General features: G+C 37.0%; 1 protein-coding gene across 6 annotated transcripts in view; it reads left to right on the top strand.

Annotated features, from left to right (window-relative positions):
* The window catches only part of rgs3a (regulator of G protein signaling 3a), a 133,806-nt gene that overhangs the window by 33,671 nt on the left and 81,694 nt on the right, over nucleotides 1-18,441 (top strand). For 3 of the 6 annotated variants that reach the window (XM_044096091.1, XM_044096093.1, XM_044096094.1), the window contains 6 exons: nucleotides 3,919-3,986; nucleotides 13,956-14,037; nucleotides 15,130-15,235; nucleotides 15,596-16,028; nucleotides 17,714-17,753; nucleotides 17,931-18,274. In XM_044096091.1, the coding sequence (XP_043952026.1) occupies nucleotides 3,919-3,986; nucleotides 13,956-14,037; nucleotides 15,130-15,235; nucleotides 15,596-16,028; nucleotides 17,714-17,753; nucleotides 17,931-18,274 (1,073 nt within the window). Of the gene's footprint in view, nucleotides 1-1,445; nucleotides 1,520-3,528; nucleotides 3,676-3,918; nucleotides 3,987-10,126; nucleotides 10,991-13,955; nucleotides 14,038-15,129; nucleotides 15,236-15,595; nucleotides 16,029-17,713; nucleotides 17,754-17,930; nucleotides 18,275-18,441 lie in introns of those variants that run through there. The other 3 variants (XM_044096096.1, XM_044096097.1, XM_044096092.1) reach the window with 3 other exon arrangements.

The following is an 18,441-nucleotide window of genomic DNA, read 5'->3' as shown; positions in this document are numbered from 1 at the left end:
ACAGCCTTTCCATTAGATTAGGCCGGTGTGTCCCAAAGTTAGCTACTTTCTTCCATATTAACATTTCTGGAATTGCATTATTACTGCAATGTGCATTTTGCATTTAACTGCTTGGACTGTAATTCGTGTTAGGTGATATTTTGGTACCATGCACATTTGTTGTTCAATGCAAAAACAAGACAGTTAAAGATACATTAGTCATTTTTGTTGCCAAAATAGTAATAAACCAAACCAGAAGCAACTTTTTGAGTAAAACCTTGTAACTGAGATAAAAATAATACATTTAATTTGTTTTCCCAGAAGCTGGTTAAACTAATCGTCATCTGGGGTTTATTTTTAGTCTTTTTTTATTTTAGTGCAGAATAATATGCATCGAGACAAGAAATTGTGGAATTTTTTTTTCATCATTTAGATATTTTTTTCAGTAACCACAAACATTTTAAATAACTACTTCATTCAGACTATTGATTTGTGGTTTCAAGGCAAAATTTGTTCAGCTTATTTTTTTAATGGAACTATGAATGCACTTCAAATTCAGCATAGCCGAATGACTCATTTTCAAAATAAAAATCATCTGAAAAACATTGACAGAAAATAATATATTGGATTTAAATAAAGGCTTGACATTGTAAACAATACAGGTTCAACATGTTTATCCCCCAACACTGTCGATCCATAATTTTGTGTATTTCTATAAAGTGCACCAATCTTTTATTAGGATCTTCTTTGGATCTTGTTGTTTCCTTATCCCACTGCCAGGTCTTGTGTTTGTGTCTTGGCTTCAAAATATTTGTAAAAATAAAAAATATTCAACTGTATGTTTACAGTTTGCAAAAGTGTACTGTATGGCATATTAATCTGAGCATTGGGTAAACTGTTAAAAGTCTAAAGAAAGGCAAAATATGCTGTTTGACAGCTTAAAGTCAAACTCTTTCATTGTATTATATAAAGAAATAGGTAGTAGACAATAGAATATCCTACTAGAGATATCTACATGCCTATTTACAGTTTGGCTTAAAGGTTTTGTTAGCAAAACCTTTAAGCCGTGAGATAATTGAAAGTTACGTTGTCCCTTTTGACTTTCGTCTCTTTTCATTGAGTGTTTATTGATTTGTTGGCAACATCAGGTATAAATAGGGGCTTGGAGTCAAATGATTGGGCTGTACAACAAGAGACCCAAGCAAAGTTAAGACCTTCTCTTTTGTTCTGGCAGATCCCAGAGTAACTGGCTTAACATCAATAGAGTGTGGAAACCTTTTGACTTACTTTGAAATCTATTTTCCTGCGTTTTTGTGGTGGCTGTTGTTTCAAACCATCTGCTACATTTATCTTTCTTGAACTTGTCTAGTGTATACTTTTCCCACTGTCCACTGTTTCTGTCTGGTGTTATTACTCTCTCCTTCCCCCTTTTTAATGTCAGTCATGCTCTGTCCTCATTGCAAGCTGCTCCACATCTTCACCCTACTGCTTGTTTCTTTGTCAGACAAAAGGCCTCTGATCTGGGCTCTACGCCAACCAGGTTAGCTTTTCTCTTTTGGTGCATCCCCAGGCGGTTTGAGATTAACGTGTGACTTAATCTCTCTTTCATGGGCTTTATAGACGAGTTCAACAATGGGCTGTCAGGAGTGTCTTGAGAAGAGGTCAATGACTGTTTCTCTTCTTTTTTTTTTTTTTGGTGTGAAGTGTCAGTCTCGTTGTTTTGCTCTACAGAAGTTGGCACTGAGATGCTGTTTAACAAAGTAAATGAATGCTGTAAAATGTGATATTAACTATAGTCTTTCAGTTCATAAAGTGAAGGTGTCAAGAAAAAGTAACACAATATGGTGTGTTACAAGTAATAGCGATGTGTATATATATATATATATATATATATATATATATATATATATATATATATATATATATATATATATATATATATATATATATATATATATATATATATATATATATATATATATATATATTTTCAAGCTTTATTCTATTAATTTATTTCTTAAGTAATTTGGATTCTCATTAGTTTAGTCATCAATTACTTTTGTCTTTGTTAAAGACAAAAGTAACATTTTGCTCATAACATTGCGCTTCATTTCTTATATGTGCACAAACAAGAATTTGTAAGATACCAGCTAGAATTCAGTATGTCCAGATATGTTTAGTGTGAACTTGAAAAAATTTAAATATATATATATATATATATATATATATATATATATATATCTATATATATATATATATATATATATATATATATATAATGGTACAAATTAGAGTATTTTAAGTGTTTCAAATGCCATATTTATCTGGTACATGTGTTTTAAAAAGTTGTAAAAACAAAATAAGACTTAAGATCCTGTTTAAACCATAGATAATATAATGGGGGAAGAAAGCAAGAATGACGGCTTTTGCTATCATGGGTGTAAAAATAACTTGTTTCATTTCAGTAGATAATTTTGATACTTATAGAAAACTAAATTTGGCTGAAGGAAGGAAACAGGAAAAAAATATCATCTCCTATAACACTGTTTGGTTGTTATCTTTCCTCCCAATTGACAAGAAGCATAGTTCCCAAGTCTGCTGACCCAGGATGTCACTGAAAGTTAAAACATTTTCTACTTTTTATTTTCCCTGGAAGTAGGATACATTTATGCTGGCGGTGGATGAGAAACGTAGACACTTATTCTGACCAATTTTAAACATTTAGAAGTAAAGAACATTACATTTCTTTAAAACTAATTCATATTTCTTTTTATTTGTGGAGTACGTAAATAAACAGAGCTAAATCCAAATTCCCACCTATTTCTTTTTGCCTACAAGCCCAGTTTACCACTGCAGCACAGCTAACTAATATGGGAAGTTAGTAAAGCGTTGGATAAAAACTCAGCTGAGATCATTGGTTAAAAGCTGTGTTTTATTTAATCAGTTGTTTAGCTTTTTTTGCCACAATAAGTAGCCCCTGCTGGCAATAATTAATATGTTGTGGCTGTGTGTTCAATAAGGCTGTCAAAAGCTAAAGGTGTTTGTAAATAGCATATCTTTAAAGAGGTATAATTTTTTTTTCCAAGGAAACTTTCTTCAAAAGGCAAAGTATAGCACTTGCTGAAACAGACATGTTTATGACACACATTCACACATTTAACTGATCGACACCCTGTCAGACTTATTTGAACTGAGTCGACATAATTTGAAGCTTGAGGGAAGATTGAGATAACAGTTTGAAGGAGCTGTATAGATGACACAAGGTCAGACATTTCAAAAGGAGAGATTGTGGCTGCTGTAGAGAGATAAAAGATGGATTGGTGACTGAAAAGCAGGAGAGGCAGAGGGAAGGTGGCTCCTCCAAAGAAAAGGTGAGAGAGATACACAGATGGAAACAGAAGATTGAAATAAATTAAAAAAGTGAGACAGGCAGATCTGTATTGTGGCCCAACACTGAATGGTGCCTTTCTGAGCAATAGCTAGAAGGACACTGAGGCATGAGTCCCTGTAACCACAGCAACTTCACAGGAGCTCTGTGACAGACGGATAATAGAGTGAGAGAGGAGTTCCTTTTCTCTTCTTTACCCCTCCCTCGCTTCTCCCCTCCCTCCTACTTGTTCTCACTCCCATTCCTCCCTTTGGCAAGTTGCTGGATTCTCACATCTTTACGCAATTTTCTTTCATGCAGCTGGCCTGGTGTGTTTGTTTGTTTTTTTTCTTTCTTAATTTTAGACGTAAAGTTTGAGGAGCAGCCTCATGGATGCTGCTTCCAGCAGCTGAAGGAATAACTCTGATCTCGTATCTCTCTCTAGTCACTTTTATGGACGCTTGCAATTGTTTGAAGATAAAATTTTCTGGGAAGCTGTTTTACATTGGAACAAGGGGAAATGTGCTCTAAAGGTACTGTCTCAGCCCGTGATTCTTTTGTCTACATTTCAGAGGCTGTGCTGTCAAGCCATGGTGCTGCCCCTGAGACTGATCAGCCTGAGAATATGCAATGCTTAACAGTAAGTGCTATTTAGCATCTTTCTTTTGATTCTATGTCCTTGTGTGTATCCAGACTCAGCCATTCTCCTCTCTGAGGCTGCATGTGAATGTTCTCAATATGAATCGTCAAATGTGCATGTGCATAACTAATAGTGCTGTTGCTGTGTTTTTCTAAAACTACAATATTTCTCTTCAGAGATTTTTAACTTTTTCATTTGAGATTATTGTGTAAGTGCTTTGTCTTTTTATTTATTGTACATTTATCTGTGTGCACATGAATGGATAGGCCTATTTAAAACAAAATAGTTGACCCGTGACTTAGCGTTGTGCCAAACAGTCATCACACAGAAGCATGCCTTCAGTAAGATAGTTACTGCACAAATTCCACGTTGCACGTCCTTTGCAGCCGTAGCAACTAATTAAATTACGTATCTGAGCTTTCAGCAGTGAATAGAGGATGAAGTATTCCTTTTCGAGACGAGGTTTGTCAAAAATGCTTGCTTGCATGTGAATTGCATGTGGAGAAGAAAATTGAAATAGTGCAGTCAGAGAGAAGTTACTATCTCTTGCTTAGTTTTTTTTCATGCACTCTCTTCTTTATATTTTCTGTTTAAAATATTTCAAAGCATGAGATCATTAAAGAGACTGCTTGCACATCAGTGCCATAGGTGATGCGCTGCATTAATTTAGTGAATAGTAGATAGACAATAGAGACAGCTCAAATCAAATGAGGCATTAGAGCAAAGGAATACTTACAATAGCATGAAAAGAAATATGTTCACAGACCTTAGTGCATAGTGAAAGAAGAGGTTTTCTACATCCATGCGAGCAGTTTTTCATATCGTGCTTTGAAAAGGTGTTTTTAACTTCTGTTGTTTGTGTCAGCTGAATGAATGAAAACATGTTTAGTAGACAAGAACAGCTTGAATAAAAACAGAAAGAAATTTTCAGATTGTTTAATTTTTAATACATAGAAAGCAAATCTGGCTCTTGTTAAATTATTAAAAAATTGATAATAACCACATTTATTGGACATCTGAGTTCAATTTCACAAGATCATTATAGCCTGTAGAATAAAGTAATAAAAATCTATCAATCAATCAATTAATCAAGTTCTCTCTATATGCAGGACCTGGCAACATGAAGTAGGCTGAAAGATCGCATAAGCAAAGCTTTCATGCCTTGCTCTAAAGAAAGTCTAAAGAAAATATGTTTTTTCCCAATATTTTTCCCTTGTCAGAGCCACGGGACTTTACATTTATCATTTGTTTATTGTTGAATCATCTCCCTGTTTTATTCTGATTAAAACAACTCTGCAAAGAACAGTGACATAAAACTGATGCCAAGTTTCAGCTCAGTAGCTCCACCTACATTTAACCAGTTATATATTGTACTTAACTAGATTTCCAATTACATAAATACGTAAATATTTTGGGTGTATTGGTTTGCTGTGGGTTATTTGTCATTCACTGTGTTTGTATTATTAGTCTTTTTTTTGGTATCCCATAATTCAGGTGCATAAAGGTAATACTTTCTGGATGCAACTACAAGTATTTCTATAAAACCTGACCATAAACTTGAAGCAGAAAGTCAGAAAATAGCACAGACAGTTCAGCTATAGTAGCGGCTTAATAAAAGATACTGGGGGACCCTTTTATCTTGCTTTGGGTAAAAAAGAAAAACTGGGTCATAGAGACATCTGTACCCTATGTTATGTTTATTGCTGTGGTTTGGTGACCCATACTTTAACTCTGCCTAAGCACCCCTGTGAACGGTCAGTCTGTCATAAGACCAGTTGACTTCTCCCATTACCCTTGTCAGGGAGGATTGTGTCACTTCAACATGTACCATTTGGAGAGAATAATTCAAACCATAGAGAATGTTTTGATGAAATTTTCAACAATTAACTTCAGAAAAATGGTTGAATTAACAACATATTCACTGATAGAGTCAAGAGTCAAATTTTAATCATTTTCTGGTGTTACTTCAGCTGAATATATAAACAAGGGCTCACTACAGACTCAGCTGGTGCTGGTTCCAATTTTGGAGTAACCTTAACATTGTTTAATTTAAATTATATTAAAGTTGTAGCGATTGTAAAAATATGGCTCACGCAAGAGTTACTTTAAAATTGACTAGTGCAGTCAAATAACAAAAATCCTTGTGAATCAAATTAAGTGGTTCTCATCCATTTCAGCTGTTTTCATTTCAGATCACTAGAGCATTGATTAATTTATTAAAGGGAGTATTGGGTAAAATAAACTTTTTTTAGCTTTACATCATGCTATAATGTTGCTCCCTCATCAAAACCATACCTGGAGTGTTGCCCGGAGCTGCGGTCACCAAATCCAGCATCCTCCTCACAGAGCACGCTTATCCCATGACTTTCGTAAAATGAGCTCAGCTGAGGCGCAGTTCCACCAGGTGTTTGCTAATTGCTGCTGGCTAGTCTGAAGGTGCTGAGTGAGGGAGTTGTAGGGGGAGGTGCTCTGTGAGGTGGAGGCACTGAAGCTTCAAAAATACAAGACCGAGGAGCAGCTGTGCCTTGAAGGTGGTGCTCTGTCCACCCAGGCGTTTTGCACAGATTAATTGTTGCCATGGGAGATCAAAGGATCTCTCAAATGTCCATAAAAGAATCAAGGCAACACTGCAGGTATGTTTATTATAAGGGGATAGTATTAGAGCATGATTTAAAGCTCAAAAAGTTGATTTTACATAATACTGTCCCTTTAAAGAGACAGAGGCCCAATTTCAAGGTCAATTGCAAAGTTAAAATTATTTTCAGTCATGTGATTTTAAACAGTCCAGCTTCTAATGAAATCTTCTAGAGGTATGGTAATTAACCATGTTTGGACTAAACCAGGAAATTGTCTACAAAATGCCAGATACTGGAAAGCTAACTTTGGAGACAACTGTGGATTTTCCAGGTAACTTAGGAGGAAACACACTCAATTGTCACATGGAAATTTTCACATTTGTATTTGTGAATGGTTGTTTCCTTTCTCTGTACCCTCCCTCCTCCTCCCACTATCCGACTGAGTCGGAGTAACATATGATTAAGCAGTTTGTGAAGCACATTCTCAGAGGAGATTTAAATCAGACAGGGGAGAGCACACTCACAGACTAAATTAGGGGCGAAAGGAAAACCTTTCAGTCATTCTCCTCTTTTCATTTCAAGTTTTTTGTTGCCGTATTCTTGTTTCTTTCCAAACCACTGAATGTTTTCCTCTCACTGTGCAGTGCACTCCTTCACCTCGTTGTCCTCTTTTCTCTCTCTCTCTCTGTTCCATGTCATTTCTGTCTCTGTCACCCCATGGTCATAACCCTGACAAGACAAAGAGCTCCATGGTACCATCTGCTGCCCACTACTTACTAAATTGGACATTTTTCAGTGTTTGTTGGCCTTACACATGAACCGCTTTGCAGATCTGCATTTGATTTAACCTGTAGTATTTATTTATTTATTGCAAGTTAAACTATGCTAGAGGTGAATTGTGACATTTAGAATTTGTGTCGTTCAAAAGTAATGTTGGAAATAATTTCTCCACCCGATTACCCTGACACGCTGCTCATCCACTTTTTTTATTTCCCATATAAGCATTGAAATAAATGTACATGCAAAGGAGAAAATAGCAGCTTCCTAATGTAATGGACAGGAAGTTACATGTTTGTGATTGTTAGCAATAGTTCCTTGGGTATGTTGTCCCCCAGCATCACTTTGCTTGTCAACCAGCATTAGCTCCTTAACAGTCCCTGTGGAAATGGACTTGACAAGTCTGTCCATTAGGGAAAAGGTGAAAAGGAATGGTGAAGGGTTCATGAAGAGAAAAAAAAGTTTATTTTTAACTTTGCAAAAAATTTGTAATATGGTGTTTACTTGTATGTTCTTTTTCAGTATTTGGGCCTGCTGGGTCTCAAAGCTCTGTCTTCTGTTAAAGATGCAGAGGAAATTTTCACCCTCCTTTGTTTTGCTCCTTCATTTGATATGAAAGGATTTTAATAGAAGCTGAAAGCAGCACATACATGTTCGGAGAGACAGTTAAAATTCAGATGGAAGGATGAGTCTTTTATTACCATCACTGTATGCATAAATCAGTTATAGTTCATCCTAATCAGTTTGAGATTTGCTCTAGAGATAGATGGCAGTGTTGGCCTCTCAGTAAGTCTGCTCACAAATTCAGCTCAGATTTAAATAGCTCTTAGTATATTAGTATATCACTTAAAAGTAATATTGTACTTTTAACTATATATATATCTTGCTGAAATTATTATGAGCCACTTGTTAAATGAACTTAAGTTGGCCTGTTTAGAAATCTTTCTCTATCATGACATATAGTTAATTTTATGTATTGGGTGGCTCTTGTCAGTTACTAACATCCAAAATGAAAATGGGAAAATTAAGCTTTTACTCTTAAAAACATGCTTGACGTTGTCTCTAATATTAGATATGCAGCAGTCAGGCTTTTTATGGACTATGCCACTTTTAGTGTTCGATGGAGGAGTTTTACTGTTTTATTTTTCCAAATGATTATGCCAAGTAGGAGATGGTCACATTGACTCCGGCAGAGAAAGGCGTTCATCAGAACCACCCTCCCTTAACTCTAAATGCTCCAAGGTACAAAGTACATCCTGTTGATTGGTGTGTTTATAGGTGGAAGATAGTTTGCATTGTTTTCTATTAAATAGTTTTTTAATTCACAACTTTTATGTTTCTCCTACAAACACGTTTGCACAATAAAATCATCCATTCTTATTTATTTCAGTTTTTATTTTGATTTGAGAAGCCAAGCTAAATTACTTTTGAAGGATATTTGAAGTAGTTTTAGGGTTGAATTCGAGGAATTGCTCTGGCCCAAGAAGTTTGTTTTAATTCTGCCTTTCAAATGAAAATAAATAATTCTACCTTTTGTTTTGTAATTATGAGTGTGTAATCAATCTATTACTGTTCAAATTCCAGCTGCAGTGAGCTGTGAGTCTGAACTTGGCCTTAGACCCATCTTGTGTGTTCACTGGGTTGGAAGAGATGTCCTCCTTTGATAGCTGTTTATTCAGGTCAGAAAGAGTGAGATGGGGAGACACAAAGTAAGACAGAGATCCCACACTGCTGAAAACCAGATTGGCCTCGCCTGGCTCCTCGACAAGCTTTTCAAAACTTTTCTTTCAGTCCTCTGCCTGAGACGTGTTTTCTTCTCTCCCTCTAATCCGTCCGTCTGCCCATTTAGAGGTGAACAGCGCAGTGTGAAAGAGAGAGAAAGTGTTTTTGTGAGCTTGATGGCTAACCCTCGCCCTTTGAAAAGGCAAACAGGCACAGGCTACCATTACCACTGGCATAAAGAGACCCTAAAACAATGGTGTTTTCTGCCACTTTATTAACATTGTAGAGACAAGTGCAGCATTGCTCCTCTGTCACTTCTCTGTCCATGTTTCGTCCCACGAGCCGGGCATCCAAGCAATTAAAGGAGAAAGAGGCACGCTGGGAAATAATGGGGCTGCTAAGGGTGAGCCAGGCCACTGCAGTATTGGTAATTAAAGAGGCCTTTTCCCCTGCTCTCCTTTTAATGTGTTTATTATTTGCTAAAGTCCATACGGATTTTTAAAAAACAGTCATGTTTGGATAACTAGAAGAAGAAGGAGGCGGGGGCGGCGGACGTTTTAAGAGTTCGCAGGCCTGTGAATTTCCGTACGTAGCGGTTTGAGGTGAGAGGGAACAGCTGAAAGGAAAAGCAGAGGAAATATGGAAGTTGAAAGCATAACAAACAACCACAAGGTCTGGACGTAGACTGGGGAGTGTGGGAACGATACTGGAAAGAGTATGATGAGGTGTGAAGTGTGTGTGAGAGTAAAGTAAGTCCCTGAGCAAATCTGGTGTCATTGTGTTTTTGTTGGGAAACAAGGCCATTAAAATCTCTTAGACACTAATGTTGTAAGCAATCTAAAACTTTGCATTAATAACCATAGTATTTGGAGATTTACACGACTGTTATACAGCTCCTTGAGGCTCCTTTTTTAATATACTTTTTATTGCTACTATTTTGTGTGAATGTGTCTCTGCCATGCCACCTACGATAGAACTGTAGCACCTCTCACAACCTCATAGTGAGGACTCAGGAAGCAAACTGGCCTTATCGGAGGCAGACACACAAAGTCGCTCGGCCTGTAGGATGGCGAGGTATGCATAAGTGCATGTGTGTCGGTGTGTATGTGTGTGTTTTTTTGGTGGGGGGGTGTTGTTGAGGTGGGAGGCACTTCCTCCTATTCTTCTACTGTTGAAGAGTTCCCATGAGCACCCCTGCCAGGAGCTACAGTGTGGCCTCAGCAGGCTGAGCCAGCGCCAGTCTCGCCTGCGTGACGCCACTACACACACTCACACAGCTGATGTCAGTAGCTTCTGCTGCTACTGTTGTTCTGGAGACTTTGGGCACGGAGCAGACAAGACAAATGTAAGTTGGAAGAAGAGAAGGAACTCGAGAGTGGAGATTTTACCAAAGTTGATGGACAGTAAGTGAGACATTTGGAAGCTGCGGTTGTGAAGAAAGTGATGGAAAGCTTGCATACTTGAATGTGGATTGACGTGCTTGAAAGGAAGACAGTGCAACTGGAGGTCAGTGGTTAAAAAGAAAAAAAAAAAAACGGGATTGAGAGTCAATTTACCTCAAGTTAATGCAGAGAAGATTCAAGTGTTGAAGATTCCTTTTGGGGCCACCTTAACTGAACTGACAACTGGAAAATCCAACATTAAGGTCACCATATCCACCTTTTGGAAACTATCATGATGATACACAACACGCTGAAGTCCACTCAGCCTTCGGAAACCAGCCACAGGAGAACAAACTCTGCCGCACAAAGAAAGCTGTGGCGATACTCCGGCTGCAGAGGGGGAAACCAGGTGGAAAGCCACCGTCGTAGTGTGTGCGTGTTGACTGCTGACCTAAATGGTGGCGATGGCGGAGGGAGAGGAGGCGGTGGTGTAATGCACACGATCCACGGGCTGTGTCACCTTTGCATTGGATGCAGGCTGCCTCAGGTGTGTAAAAAATAAATAACAGGAAGAGGTAGTAAAAGGATGGAGTGGGGTTGTTGTTAAAAGATGCATTAGCTGTTTGGTATCAATCTGTGTCACACCACTTTAAACACTAGCACATCTTTTTTTATTACTGAAGAGTCAAATGCACTTTTTATGGTCTTTCCACAAGTAAATGCAGGGGATCTCCGGATGTATTTCTTTTAAAATAGGTGCACAAGCTCTCTGTTTTTAAATTATTTATCCCTCACATTGTGAGAGAAAGATCTGATGGAGAAAAAAAGCAGAAATGGACACGTTACCAAAAGGATACAAATGATCAAAAGCTGCAAGGAATGAAAACCAGAGGGGGAAAAACATGAAGAGTCGAGTTAATTGTTCCCAATCTAAAATGCTGTTGCAGCTTGAGAATAAGATTGAGATCACATGACAGAAATACAGCAGAACATGTCTTTAGATATAACAGCTGAAAATATCTAGCCAGATAACATTGTCTAATCATGTACATATATCATGACATGCCTGGTAAATTTCATTTAGTCTGTGTTAAACTGTCAGCAGTTAATGTTTACCCTTTCCTGCACTGTTGGAAAGTAGATAAGACATGTCCTGCAATCATCGGATGGAGACTGGAGACTGACCTGCTCCTCCCTTCATACAGTCAGGTCCAAAAATTATGGCTTGACATTGTGGTGTGGGAGTCAAAGGGACATAGTTAAAAACAAAAACAAAAAAAAACCACAACATAGACATATGAAGAGGAGGTTTGGATTTATTTTCTTCTTATCGCATCCTAATTTGACAAGCAGTAAATAAATATAACTGGATTTTAAAACATCCAGTTAATCTTGCTGATTTTTATTTTTTTTTTCAAACGAATACTAGTTAAATACCAATAAACTGACCAGCTAGTTTTCACTCAAAAGGTTCTAATCAACAGGTCAAATTTTAAAAGTTTAATCAGAAATTTTGTTGGTTCATTTTCATCAACACTTTTAGCTCCTGCTTTTTGATGCACTTTGTTTTGAGATCATACCTACTTTTGCTTTGATGCATAAAGTAGGTATGATCTTATCACTATAGTTTTACCAAGAACCTGTAACCATTCTTTTTGACTAATATTTGTGATGTTAAATTGTTACATGAAAAAAGTTGGCAATGAAACCATTAACAGAACAAGTAAAATCCAAAATTGATTAGAAAAAAAGATGGCATTCAAGGACTTACCATAAATTACAATACAAAAAAATAAAGTGAAATGAAAAGATGTGAAGTTAAAAAGAATTATGATGGTATTTTTTTTATGGCTTCTTTTAGGAAGAAGATTCATTATTTCATTTTTTCCCCACCTTGAATTAAGTTCTCATATTCTCTTCTTATTCCTATTTGTGAAGCGCACAAAATTGTTACTTTTTATTTATCTGAGCCAGTCATTTGTGTACCAGTATCTGCCTTTCTTTTCTTCCTTGGAAGAGAAAGATTGCACCGAGATGCTTTGTCTTTTCTAAGTACACAAAAAATGGTTGTTCTTATGGTAAAGCTTTGATTAATCTGTGGTGATCTCAGCTATTCAGGGAGGAAAGTCCAGGACTAAAACGACAAATTAAACACACACTAAGTGTGGTGACTAAGTGTGTACACAATAACAGGTGATGACCAGAAGTAAATTTTTATTGCAGGCAAATGAGTCATCCGATTGTATCTGAATAGTTTTTTCAAACTGGTTAAGTGTAGCGACAGTCTAAAACAGAGCCTTATTCAGCAGACTGAAGCTTGCTGTAAGATGTCAAAAGAACCAGTATTCAGGGCAGATAAAATCAGTGGGCTATGAAAACCTACAATTTTACCCGACATTTTAGGGTCATCATGAGCTTTGGGCTTCAGAATAATCACCAAATTTCTCCTAGCTGCTGCGTCCAGCTCATAGGCAGACTGAGCATGCACATGCCAGCTTACTTTAGAAAAAAGCAAAGAAAAACTGTGGATGTCTGTGAGTTTCATGTCCATGGCTTTCATCGGATGGAAAGTGAAATGTTTTGGATGGAATTGTGTTTACTTTGGCTCAGACATATATGAGTTGTTTGACAATGCAAGGGAAAGAGAGATAATGGGTTGGAGTCATCCGAGCTGTCGTTTTGTATCTGCTGCTCTGGATACAATAAATGTGAGATTTTTAGTGTGTGTGTGTGTGGGGGGGGGGGATATTTTTATTTTTAAAGAACATTGAGATTGGTTTAATTATGCTACTACATCCTCATCTGTCAGTAGGCCTGTTTTCTAACTTTTAAAGGCAGATTAAAGCTGTTGAGGTACATATTTTAGAAAAATTTAATCATTTTCAAACAAATAAAGAATTTAGAAGTGACTATAAAAACTCAAACAACCTCATTAGGCAGTAAAAAATGTTCTGCTGCACTCCAAGTCATATTGCTGTTGTAACAGATTAAATATTCATTGCCTTAAGTGGAGCAGCATGTGCAGAAAAACTATGATCTATATGCACTCTTTACATTAAGAAAGAACAATTTGGCTATGTGTTGATATAAATACAATTATACAGCTTCTTTAAATATTTTAACATCTGGAATTTCCCAGAATAAACTTTTATTTTTGTTTTTTCTTTTTTAAACTCTAAGTTCAGAATATTAATAACAACTACTGTACAAAAAACACTTTGTTTTTCTTTCCTTTCCAACTGTTGGATACAGAGCAATTTTCTTTCTACTCTGGAACTGTTTTTCTTTCGCACTCAGCTAATTGTGTTCACTAGGAATCTGCTGTCAGGACAGTTTTAATAGGAAATAGTAGCAGAAAACAAATCTACTTAATCATCCTGTAGGAAGGAAGCTGATTATTATTATTTTTTGAATCCTTGAGCAATGAGGGTGGTAAAGAGAGCCAATCATTGTGGCACAAAATGACTAAGTTTGTCTGTGTGTGTGTGCTTTTTTGTGTGTGTGTTTTGCAGGTGACCATCCTTCGAGGGAAGGATGGATATGGATTCACCATCTGCTCAGATTCCCCTGTGAGGGTGCAGGCTGTTGATCCAGGCAAGTTTTGTGTGCTCATGTCAGTGTTTATAAAAGACAGCAGTCAATCTCCAGTCTGGGCTATAAAATGTTTATATTTGCCAAAATTTCTTGTCGCTTCTGTCAGTTTTCAGAATAATTATATTTTATTGATTAAGCCAAATATTAAAAATCAGATTTTATTTTTACGTTACTTGTGAGATTAACTACGACATATGCGTTAGGATGAAAGTTTCTCTTGTTTCACATTAACCTCCGATTTGTGTCTCTTTTTTTGGAGTTATGCTTTCGAGGCAGAAATAGGGTTGAAAGTGGTCTCTTGACTTTATACATATTTCTTCTGACTGTGGCATAAACTTTTTAGAGTGGCACAGCCAGAGTCCTCCCTTGAATCTAATCAAGAATCCTTGAAGGGAGCAAAGGTTAAGGTGATGGCAAAGGGGCCTTTCTTTCTCAAAGATGTAGAGCTAGAGTAAAATAAATAAATAAATAATAATAATAAAAAAATATATATATGTATATATATATTTATGTAATGCCAATATAGACTTTTTAAAAATAATGTTAAATATAAACAGATATTTGTTTTTCTTTTCCAAACTGATCCCCCCCTTTTCATAGTTTTATTACATTTTGAAAGATACCAGTTTGGTTTCCTTCCTCATATCTTAATTGGGTTAAAATAATATTTTATCTAAATCTGCATGTCATATGAATAATTTGGGGCTTAATTGTTGCATATCTCTGACATGACAGGAGGATCATGAGAAAACTAGCCACAGGTTACAGTTTAGGCCATCCAGAATTTACTGTCACATAGATATCAAATATACAAATAATATATTATTCTGATTGCACTGTGTTGTATTTAATCAGAAGCCTGTCTAACTTATCAGACCACTCCAGAAGGCATCTGCCCTCCGTTGTGATATATTCCTTAATATGACAGGCATGCAACAGGAGATAACTTTTTCTGAACACATTCAAAACATAAATGTTGTGTCTAAGCAATCCTTAATTCCTTCTCTATCAGAGAAACTATAATAGTAAAACAGAGACAGGCTCATGTCGTATCTGTGTTTCATGATTTCAACTCTCCTTTTTCTCTTTCAGGGGGTCCAGCGGACCAGGCTGGTCTGCAGCAGCTGGACACACTCCTGCAGTTAAATGGTCAGCCAGTGGAACAGTGGAAATGTGTGGATTTGGCCCATGCAATAAGGTAACCAGAACATAGGAGACCAGTTCACATACTTTATTTACTGTGCATTTTTAGAGCCATATCCAATGCTTCTACCAACACTAGTTTCTGGAAGTAAGTCTTCCAATTACATTTTCTCTTTTAACAAACTGAAATAAATGTGATACAGTACAGGTTTTTGACCAGTTTAATTTGGAGACCATAATAAGTAGCTGGTGGCTCATTACTTATTGAGTGGACTAGTTTTAAGTCAAAATAATTTTTTTTGTGTGTTTTTAGCTTACTTCTTTACTGCCCTGTCTCCATTTAAACAACATTTTAATCTATTCTTTCACACAAAGTTAGATATGATTTTCTGTATTTTTTTTCTGTCTGTTGTAGAAACAGTGCCAATGAAATTACAGTGGTGGTATGGCGCACCGGTCCCTCAGCTAAACCTAGTTTTGAAGGCCTCATCCACCGACCTTCTTACAAACCCTCAACCTCAAACTACGACGCTCCCTCCCCACCCACCCGCAGGCGCGCACCAGATGTTGGCCCAAGCAAAGCTCCACCAGCTGTGCCGCCTCTCCCAGCGCACCACCGACCTACTACAGCCCGCAGGCTGCTGGTGAATGGCTCTGAAACTGGAAACAGTGTCGGTGGGAGCAGAGGGACGCTGGCTTGGGGAGCCCACATGGGATCGGCTGAAGAGCTGGATGGTAAACCCCGTCTCCTCCATCATCCTCCAACCGCCACATTAAAGGGAACCAGGGTGAAGGCATCCAATGGGGACAATTACATCATCCTGGCACCCATCAACCCGGGAAGCCAGGTACCACAGACTGGTGGAGGGCTGCATCTTTATCATCTTCTTCGTCCTCCTCATCCTCATTACGGTCATTTGGTGGCACAACCTAGATATGTTTCCTTACCTTACATCCCTGGTGCTGATAGATAGATTGATTGTCTGTTCAGTGTGTCCGTGTCCTGTGGATTAATGCTGTTTCAGTGATTTATGCATGTTTTCAACACATTTCATGTTGCACAAATAGATCATTTTCTTAGTGACTTATAAAGATAGATTTTAATAACGCAGTATAACCAAGTTTTTGTGTTATTTGTTTTGTTACATTTCTACCAACCAGTAATTATTTTCATTTTCGAAAATAATGCTTTTGTGCATAATTTATCTACAGATATCATCCAGATGCATTATCTTTGTGTCATTAATTGCATATACACACCTTTAATTTTAATTTAGAAAATCCTCAAAAATATTTCTTTGAGGTATATATAATGAAATCAGTTAGGCTACATACTTTCTGTAACATGCATGTGCATTCACAACATGACATGTCAGTTATATTTTATACAGAACATACTCCTTTGTATTCAAAGTAAAGTTTCAATCGTAAAAAATGAAATAAAGCGAATCAAATGAATCAAAAAGGCTGATCTGAATTCCTCAGCTAACACAATACTAACAAACATGTTGAATCAAAATATTCAGGATCTGTTTAAAATGCTGCTGCAGTTCCTGTTTAAGTAAAATTTGCATCTCTGCTCATATAATGCTGTTTTCATTAAGCAAATCTCTTAAAAGAGTTCAAATTATATATAATCTGTCTAACTAACTCATCCTTTTCTTTTGTCCTTACTTTTATGCCTGTCACTTGAAGCTGTCTGTGTGTTGTGCTAAAAATATTTCTCTTGCACTTTTCTGTATCTGTGCTTTCCAGGTTAAGGTTCATTAGAAGGACAAAAATGAGTGTTACCGTCTGAGTCATAAGAACAGTTGGATGTTAGGAGATAAAGCAGATAGACTCACAGAAATAACAGACTAGCTTATTGAAAAAAAACGCATAGCCAGAGAAAAAAAAGCAACATTCTATCATTCTGAGTAAACCTTTCTCTTCAGACAGCTTAAAAATCAGTCTCTGCACAAAAGGGAAGCAGAGCTTTGTTGGGTTTAGACAGGCTAAAAATAATTAAGGCCCTTTGGAAATGGGTCATGTTTATGGCATCTCAAATGAACAAAGTATTATAGTTCACAAAAATCCTTTGAAAGTGCACAACAACTCTTCTGTTGCATTGTACTTTTACAGTAATGAAATATCTTAAAATGTTGCGATGCTTCCCAAATGTTACTTTAACTTCCACATAAATCTGATTAGTATATCTGGTTCTGACTTCCTCTACTGCATAACAATGAGACCAGCAATGCCTGACTGATTAGGTGGATGATCCTGCTGCACATTATCTTTCACACCAAACAGCTGATAATTGTGTAAATGCACAACTCAGCAACCTGAGTCAACAGCATCAATAGTTGCTAGAAGAAATTAGAAACTCTTACAGCCAATTAGTGTGAAAATGTTTAGCTAATTACAATTAGCATACCCTGTGCCATACATTAGCTTAGACTTTTTGAAAAAAATCTTTTAATTTTATTGATTGTAACTCATAGATTTGCTGATACAAACAATCTCAGTGTTATTTCATCCTGCTTGCTTTCAGATACTGAGGCCTGTGTATACCGACAACCAGGGTACATTAGGTAGGACATGCACTCTAAATTATGCTTTCTTTATTACTTTGAATCAAAACCTTCACACTTTATTGTTTTTTCCAAATCTCCTAAACTTACAATGTTCTTGGACTTGACTGTTTTCTTGCATTGGTTTAGTAGAAAATCAAAAAATTTGATGACTTTGTGTTTTGATGTGTTTCTTAGCTTCAGGTTACGACAGATTGTACTCCACACGGCAGACTACTGGTCCACAGCCTCAGAGCAGTGCTGGTGGTAGTAATGCTTTTTCTGGGGGTGTTACCAGTGGTGGTGGCAATGGTGGCGGAGGCTTCTCCAGCCGTACTGGCTTCCTGCGGCGATCCAACAACTCCAAGGTGTCGAAAGGGTCGTCCACCTCCCCCACTGTCGGTCTAGCTAACTATCAACAACAAAATGCCAATTTTGCTAACTACCAGAACTGTACGATTGTCCGCTCACATACTCCACACGCCAATTATGGATATGTCAAAGTCGCACCGAAAATCCTCATCTTTCCCATATTTGTTCAGGTTAGTCAGTCTTATATACTTTAATGTTTTAGTTGTGAGTTTTGACACAGCTTGTCTTAAATTTACATATTTTGCTATGCTGATAAATTGAATTTTACTATGGTAGTATTTTCCATCTCATTCTTGTTCCTTGTCAGGCTTTTAACAACAGATTGTTTTTTAAACCA

Source organism: Gambusia affinis, linkage group LG17 (assembly GCF_019740435.1).
Source record: "Gambusia affinis linkage group LG17, SWU_Gaff_1.0, whole genome shotgun sequence".
Lineage (NCBI taxonomy): Eukaryota > Metazoa > Chordata > Actinopteri > Cyprinodontiformes > Poeciliidae > Gambusia > Gambusia affinis.
This window is presented reverse-complemented; position numbering and strand designations above follow the sequence as displayed.